A 9389-nucleotide genomic window follows, 5' to 3' on the forward strand; every position below is an offset into this window, starting at 1 on the left:
CTTGCTATCTATATTTTCAAAGCAACTCAATGTAATTTAACAAGATCCCTAACGGCACTTACTAAAAGTCCTATACGTATAGACAGATGGAGATATATGGAGAGGGAGAGAGTGCATTTGAGGGAGAGAGCCCTGAGTGCACATGCTAAAAATCTGTACATATAGATAGATAGACATATGTGGGGACGGGGTGAGAGAGAGATGCATCGATGAATAAGATTTTGCATTGTCTCACTAATTTAGCCCAATTATAGAGCCAAAGTATCCAGCATGATTTGTGACACTAGTCCGCACAATACAAATTCCAATCCAAATCCCGAAGAGGTTCTCATGCCATAAGCCGTATTAGGCTGACAAACACAGCAAAACCATACAAGTCCAGTTTAGGAACTTCCGGTAGAGTAACATTGCAAAAAAATATAGTTATATTCATGATGATGCAATCGTAGAAAATTTTTTTTCAATGTAAGTGAAGAAAAGGTAGAGAAACAAGATTAGGAAACCAGCAAGAAAGTAAAATTCATGATGATGCAATCGTAGAAAAATTTAGTTGTATTTTATGACTAATTATGATAAGTTGGAGTCTGTAGATTTGTTTCTTCAAATGTAATATCTTTTATATATGCATAAAAAAAAAACTTAAAATGTAGCCCTTGCAAAGCCCGGGTATGAGAAGTTTTTATGCTTTTAATTGTAGAATAAATTTTAATCATTGCATGAAATTGTGCAGATATCGTTCAGTGAAAATTTAATTTCTTGGAAACAATCTAATGTCCAAGAAGTGAAAGTTAGAAGGTTATCACTATAAAAATGATGCATAGTAAAAAGAAAAAGATTGATATTGGAAAATACTAGGATGAAATAACCATTAACCTTATCACTTAAATTTAGTTATTTCATGATTGTCTACTCTCTCTTAACTGTCTCGATTTTCTTTTTGTTTTAAATCTTTTTATTTGGGTAACATTTTAGTTATGTACTTTACAATAGCCAAACAGTAGATATGACAAATAGAGTGAGTCAAGCACATAAGAAAATACTTTAGAATTGGAATTTCCATAGTCCATTGTAGTATAAAATTTAATTCAATGCACAAGAAGTCTTCCAGATGCTTTCATTTTCTGTTTTACAACAGTAACAAATCAATTACAAGTGTAGGGTTTCACATCTTAGGGCAACATATAAGACAAGATCCTTCAAATTTACCAAATACTGTAATTGATATTTCAAACTCCGAAAGTTTCCTCATTTTAAATTTTTCACTTGCGAGCAACCATGGTTAAGTTGGCTATACAATTGTTATCAAAACGTGATTGTTTGCACATCAATTGACACATCGCTCTGTAGAAAAATAGCAGAATAACACAGTCGAGTTGAATTTTAATGAAAAAGAAAATCAATTTTCAGGCCTTTTGAGCGGTTGTATATAAAATCACAACGAATTGGGTTTTGCGACTTCTTGTGGCAAATTGGATTGTCTCGTCATCTGAATTTGGATTAGATTCTTGAGATGATGGATATTACTTGTATGGAATCCGTTAGTATCAATAAAATGTTATTTCCCCAAATGGCATCTCCATATATTGGGATAGGAGATGCACGTGAGGGCATCGTGCCTCTTCTCAAAGTCCTGCTTCTAGGGGACGGAATTTGTGATCAATACAGGCGGGGGTAACACGGGGTTTTTCAAAATTTGTTCACGTTAAATGCCGCACCTCCTCGTTCAATAAAAAATGCGCGAAGAGAATCAGGATTCTGCAGAGGACATAAATACTCTGCAATTTTCAAGATTAGCTTGGCACGTGCAGATTGGAACTTGTGGAGGCAACACCATTACTTCTGATGATCATCAAAAGAGATCCAATTAATTATAATAAAAAAAAATTGAAAAGAAAAATTAAAGGGACAAGCCCATTGTTAAAATCCCTTTTCTTTTCAAATGAGGACATCGCGAGAAATATACATAATAAATCTCCCCGTATTAATCAATCTCTATAATCGGTTCAAATTACTCTTATTGGCTAGTCCGAGACAATCACTGGCAGGAAAAAAAATAACCTTTACCCTTAAATCGAATTTTCACCACAACACAAAAACAGTTGATATTAGATCAACTGATTTCTTCTTCCTTTTTCAGAACACATCAGCCGAATTTCAATATTGCACGATATGTGCAGGGAAAATGTAAACGAAAAAATAAAAGAAAAAATGAGAGAGAGAGAGAGAGAGAGAGAGAGAGAGAGAACCGCTTCATATATAAGTGATTTAAAATATAAAAAAAAATAGTTTTTATGTAGTTTAGAGAGAGAACATCTATCTCATCCGTTAACGATATTCCATGGAATGCGATTCGGTTTGTCAGAGTCTGAAAGAGGAAGAGGAAGAGGAAGAGTTATGACATTCCGAGAACCATTGAATGTCAGTGCGCTCTTTGCAACTTCTCTGTTTCAGACTTTAACGTATTTATTCTTCTTTTTCCCATGAATGTTGATTCTGGAATAATTTGAACTTCATATTGCTGAATTTTCTATTAACAGAATATGGTCCTTAAAACATTGCGATATTTCAATTATCGTTTGATTTGTTTAAGATGATATAGATTTTTAGGTCAAAAAAGTGATCGGTCTTCTCCCATTTATATTTGACCAAAAGAAAAAATCTCCCATTTATATTCTGGCCTATAAATGATCAAAACAACTGAATTTGTTTTGGACAATAAATGCTTCTAAGTGCGAATGTGCATATACATTCGAGGCCTAATAGTCCTTTTTCCATTTCTCTAGCATTAAACTACTGAGACATTTGATGGAAAAAAATGAAAACCAAAATTTACCCAATTCTTTCATTGTAAAAATATTCAAATATCAGATTCTACTGAAATTGTTCTATCATTCTCTTTTTCATCATACATATTTAAATGGAATATTCAATAAAATAATTTCAGACCAAAATAATGAAAAAGATAACGTATTTATAGTTCAGTTGCCCTTGAATTTGTAATTCCACAATCAATTTCTATGAGAGTGTATGTCAAGTTCACCTAATTTGAAAGATTATGGAAATAAAAACTCCCTCTGTGCAGAGCATTATCATAATAATACCACAATTATAGTTATGAAAAAATTGTGAATTAATGATGTCAAATGAATTAATGAGTATCTCATTTACATAAAAAAATGGGTTATGAGGATCCAATACCGTAATGAATTTTTTAAATCCAGTTAAATAGTTTTGGCTAATTATCTTCAAGTAGATGACTGTTTGATCCCTAATGCGCTTGCTCGTGTGGTAAATCACATCAATGGTCTGTAATGCCTTTTCGTTTTTGATACTTGATTTCAAGAGAGGTTCGTGGTGGATATAGCTAATTCAATAGGGACACTACATGGACAAAAATAATAGGGATACTATGCAAATTTTCATGCTTATATTCCCAACACTGTAAGCTAAGACCATTTTCATCTACGACTTATATATATTCTTTATCTCTTTCTTTATTCTTTATTTTTACAATTTCCTAAATCAAAATATTATATATATTTTTCCTATTTCTATAGATCCTATATGCCTTTTTTTTATTTAACTACTCTAGGTGGATGAAAGGAAACTTTTGCGTTGATTTGAAGGGGAGAGATCCTATAAGATCCTATCCCAATTTTTCTATATGAGAGTTACTAGCCTACATTCAGTTATTTCTAACCATACGATCAACCAATTAATAAGTGCTTTATGCAAAATATGCAATGATAGTGTTTGGGTCTATGATTGAGATTATACCATAACCGACGGCACTGTCAAGAAAGCATTTCCCATTTTTCTTTTTATAGGCTCATAACTAAGAAACCTACTATTTTACAATTTTGAGGGCAATTGGAATATGAAATATTTTCTTGCTCGGAGATGTTAATTGCCTAGCCTTGCCTGCCTTCCTACTCCTTGCTTCCTTTATTATCTCTGCCTTGTATTATTGATTTTATACATTACTTCAGTGATTTCTAATCGTTACGAAATGGCAACAACATGCCCCTTTTTCTAATTTATTTCTATCAAAGAAATATAAATGATTGATTTTTGCATGACACACTTTTAATAAAAAAAAAGTTTCATTAATTCCACTAAATTTTCCTTTCTTGGATTTTGAAACTTGCTTGAATTCGATCCTTCGATTTAGAAATCGAAAATAGACTACACTTATGAAGTTTTTCCAACTTTGTAACTGAAACTAACCCTAGATCCTTGCTTTGAGAAATGAACCAATGCTTTCTACTTGAACGATTTCACATACTGTTTACACTACAATCCAAGAAAAAATCAGCGTTATAATGGCACATTCATTCGTATAAAAATTAACAAAATAAGTAGGATGGGTGTAAGAATTCACAAATGATCATATCCTTCAAGTTGCACTTTCTGCCACATCGTTTCAACGAAGTTTTACCATACGTCTTCTAGGAACTGATATGTAATAGTTTTAATTAGGGAATCACATATTATGCAGGTATTAATCATTTGTTCACAATCTTGTAGCAGACAAATTAATATTATTATCCAATCAGAGCAATTATGAAGGAAAAACTCATTGACATGTTTTAACGTGCAACTAACACATACATTTTAAAAGGGAAATCTTTAATTCGCTATTTCTATCCTCTAAATAGCTATAACACACTATAACTTCTTGAATAAACGAAAATAACATTAAGAGAACTAATTAATCAAAATCACAAATGAAAAGGGTGAAAGTTGCCGTTTATTGCAAATACAAAAGGAAGATATTGTCATAAAAAATATAAGAATGTTCTTACTAATCAAAACAATGATGATTTATCCCACCTTCTTATGTTATTTCCATATGTTTTTAGACAGACTTCATTTCCTTTCTTCTACTTACTAATGTAATCATGCTTTCTATAAAAGGTTTTTTGTAATGAATTACGACCTTGTTGGTGATTTTTGTTAATTAGCACATTAATGAATATAAACTACAATCCTCAAGAGTTCACAGGTTTAAATGAAGAGATCCCTTAAAAATCTCAAAATTAAAGAATTGCATAGTGCAAGCATTTATTTCATATTGAAGTGTAGAGAGACATTGTAAATGCTTATCTTGGAATCGACAATCGTTTGGATCCTATTCTTTTTACTACCTACTTGAGAGTTATTTTATGTTTTATTATGGGATAAATTAGGGATAGTAAATTCCCGACATTAACTTTTTTTATTCGACTCCAGCCCTTTTTCATACGAAAAAATGAACTATGTTAATACACTTAAAGTTTGAATCTCGATCATTAAATTTATCGGTATGCTCTAATATTAGACAAGTTCTCGTGCCCCGAATCTTTGTTTCACGGAAGGAAAAGGAACTCCCGCGCTTTACTTGGCCTATAATCTGCCCATAATTAATGAGCCGCAGCTTCCAACAAAGCAGCAAATGCCATAATAAATCAACATCGCAATCGGTAGGCTTGAGAGATCTTGAGCCGCGAGCTCCATCTCGCGAATCATCTCGAGGAATTCAACTCACTCTGGGGAGGGTCAGACACTAGACCAAATGATAGCAAGCAACCGCATAATCACGAATCCTAGCTATTTAGTGAACGAGATTGATTTGCTTTGGAACTTAAAAAGCAAAGACTTTTGAAATTCTCGAATAAAATGCACGAGAGTATAATGTGGGAGAACCCCCAATTCCTTAGGATTACCGTTCCACATACGGAATTAGCTCCAACAAATCACAAACAATCCCCTCAGGAAACGCCATGAACGATCAGATGCCTATCGAGAAACACTTTTTAAGTCACAATACTTAGATTGCGGGTGGGTGGTTGGATTCTCTTATTTGCGTACTGCTGGCTACTGTGTGATACATGGTGTGCGACAATTCGCTCAGCTTCCCAAACTTCCTCTCGTAAAACTCCAACAGGTCCAACCTGAAAATTCTCACAAAACATATGATAAGAACATATATGGTTATATTGACCAAAAATTAGATAAGTAAACGACTTACCAATAAGCCAAACATTGGAAGGGTGCATATTTATCATAGATCTCCTTTAGGTCCCTCTTAATAGTCTTTTTGGTGCATCTTTCCCTTGCGTGTACCTTTTGCCAAAGAAATAGAATGCATCAGCCGTCAAATTACTAGGAAGGGTGGTTATTGTGTCCGACATTGTTTGAAAGTCACTTTCATACATGCTTTAACAATTTGATTGTTTCGCTATCCCACGGAACCTCATCATAAAAGCCGAGGCACATCAAAATGCTAGCCCGCACGAAAGGTCCGACCCCACTTATGCGTTGGATCAATATCCTGCATGATGCAGCGTCCTGCACTCCCTCGTATTCGTCAATCTTGCGCTTCCCCTCCTCTATTTCCCTGGCAAGCTTGACAATGTATTTGCTCCGGTACCCAAGATTGCACTCGGTCTGTAAGTAGTCCGCCTCGAGATTAGCGAGTTCCTTGGGGCTCGGAAAGTTCCCAAGGTCAACTTCTTTGCCTTCAGTCTCTGCAGGAATCGGTAGTGCTCCATCCTTCTCACGTCTTCGTTTCTTTCCCTTAGAGCCTTCAATCACGTTCATGTCAAAAATATACTGAGAAGAAAGTCATGCTAAATAGTATACTTACCTCGAGTGCTTAACTCCAGCTGAAGTGCACATAAAGCTTGGGCCATCTCTAGGGTCCTTTTCCACCTATGAGAATTTTAAGTAGGACCCAATCACCATCATTAATCCTTAAAGCGATATGTGAGGAGAGGTCACAAACTGTAAGCGCGGCAAAGAACGATTTTCTTTGATATGATCATGAAATATCGGATATGATAATGACGAAGAACAAGGTCTACAAATAAGGTGAACCTCTTACAGTAGCATATGTGAATTTAATATCTAATGATGAATTCGAAAAAGAAACCACTATCTATATGTCGAAGAGCTTATGAGCACAAAAAGTCGATACTAAGCCTGAAGAGAAAGCGATGGATCATAATAGCAAGATATTTACTCAATTACGGCTATGTGGTTCATCACAAATTTTGCACATCAAGAGAACTAGAGTTCAGTACTTAACTGGCAGTTGCAAAGGAGTATAGATTTGACCACATCTTCGAAGAGCGAAGGAGAACGAAAAACTCTACCGAATCCTTTATCCTTCGCTTCCGGATGCACTTTATGGAACTCATTCACGTTGTGCTCGTCCCTTTCCAACAACCTTAACATCCGAGTCACTTGTTCCTGCAAAAATACACATCCATTATGTACTTCACTCACGCACGGTCACAGAGAGAGAGAGAGAGAGAGAGAGAGAGAGAGAGTACAAAAATCGCTTGCTGGTCTTGGGAGGAGAGACATCGAGCGCGATGAACTCGGAGAAGCAAAAATCTGCTGCTGGGATCGGGAGGCTGCGAGATAGACACCTCAACGGAGGATGACAGATCCGCAAGACGGAGAGGCCGCCGCAACGTCTTGGTGGAAGGAATCCACTGATTTGGAGCCATCATGAAGAATCCATGGTTGCAGACTACCTTCTCTAGATTGAACGTGGAAGAGCTTCCATCTAAGCATAACTGGAGATCGAACTCTTCCATGTCCGACAGCAACAGAAGAAGAAAAAAATACACAAATGGGGGAGAGCCTTCACGTTTCCTTCAAATGCAAAGATTACACAACGTTCCAATACAGGGGTAATCCTCACACCCTCGACTGATGCAAAAAAAATTAAGTTCGACAGGTCAATTCATCTCGTGCGTATGGGTGACTTCTCGTTTACCTCTATTGGGAACGAGAAGACGAACTAAAACTAAATGCAGACAGATGAGACGCTCTTCTAGGAGTCCCCACGAATCTTTACTATTGAGAATCACGAAAAAGAGAACAGCGTTGAAAAGCTGTATCCAAGCGAGAACGAAGATTCATAAATTCTTCTAGATATTATACTGAAACTATGCATTCATTGGTTCGTGGCTTTTCAACAGTTTCTCTAATGCTTATCTAAGATTAATTAGATAATCCATGAGAAGAATTACTGTTAAAAAAGAAAAATCAACTTGTTTATTCTAAGGACAAATATGTGAAATGCACTTGCAGAAATTGCACCATTCTTATGTCCATGATACATAAGTGTGATCGATAAATTTTTTAATAACCATACCTTGTGATAGACTTAGAACTTTGAATAAATTGTTTCATGTTGCATTTGACTTTTATAGTAGATTTGACTATCTAATTCTTCCTTTGGGTTTTTTCTATATTAATATCTCTAGCGAAGTTAGCATTGAAAAGCATTTCAAATTATTTTTAGCTATTAGAAGATTATATAATTTTATAAAAGTTTGTAGATTTAGTGTTGAACACTAAAAAAAACACGATAAATTAAAAGCTAAGTAGAATGAATCATGGCAAGAAGCATAGCAAGATCGTATTTTTGCTACATGTCATGTATACTACATGCAAAAACTATCTTTGTTTTCTAAAACTTTGAAATTTCAATTTCTTTTCGTAGTCGACACTATTGATATTGGGAAAATTACTAAAAAAGTCTTCAATCTATTGCAATTGTTTCAATTCAGTCTTAAATTCTTGCCAACCCAAACCAAAAAGAAAAATGAAAAGAAAAAAAGATAGAAAAAATTACTAAAAACGTAATTCAAAAAAATATATTTAATAATTATTTAAAAATTGCCATTGGCCATGCCACATTAGCACCGGCCTGCCAAATGGACAATTATAAAAGATTTAGATTGAATTTGGAAAAAAAAAAGGACTAAATTAATACAATTACAATATGTTCAAACATTTTTGGTAATTTTTTCATGCCTATAGAGAATTATCGGTAAATTGTAGTTCTTCAATTTTTCAAACAATAGATGGAATAGAAAATGGAAATTTCATATAGCATAGCACGCGTTTCCCGAACAGAACTTCGAAACATAGATAACTACCTACATGTGGATATAGAGATTTTGATCCCTTCTATCAATATATTAATTATTGTAAGAAAATACGAGTGATATGTTAAATACTACGCAATTATTTTGTATTCAAAATTAAAAAGTAAGGCATTAATTGATTACCTGCCAATCATCTTCATTATAGGCAGATAGTGTGATAAAAACATAAGAGCGTTCTTATTAATGATGAGAATGATGAATGATGTTTTATTACACCATTTTAAGTTTTTTCCACTCGGTTTTATATAGGCTTCATTTCCTTTCTTCGACTGAGTAATGTACTCACATACGGGCACAATTGTAATTCAAAATAGAAGTCGAATTAATGCCTCAATGTACGTATTCCGAAGGGACAAGGAATAAGGGGAGCACGTATTATGAGCATGATTGCTTATTTAATTGCAAGCTTTGACACAAAATAAAATCAAACAATCATGACTG

At 34.4% G+C, this 9389-nt stretch overlaps 1 protein-coding gene across 1 annotated transcript; it reads right to left on the minus strand.

The window, feature by feature from the left end:
• Positions 1–5809: 5809 nt before the first annotated feature.
• On the minus strand, positions 5810–7586 carry LOC115726795. The gene is made up of 6 exons (XM_048280019.1): positions 7416–7586; positions 7070–7233; positions 6629–6693; positions 6196–6566; positions 6011–6105; positions 5810–5933 (listed from the first exon to the last, which is right to left on the minus strand). Exons 1-6 carry the CDS (start codon positions 7584–7586, stop codon positions 5810–5812), a joined length of 990 nt encoding a protein of 329 aa, XP_048135976.1.
• Positions 7587–9389: the final 1803 nt, after the last annotated feature.

This window comes from Rhodamnia argentea, chromosome 6 (assembly GCF_020921035.1).
Source record: "Rhodamnia argentea isolate NSW1041297 chromosome 6, ASM2092103v1, whole genome shotgun sequence".
NCBI classification, from domain to species: domain Eukaryota; kingdom Viridiplantae; phylum Streptophyta; class Magnoliopsida; order Myrtales; family Myrtaceae; genus Rhodamnia; species Rhodamnia argentea.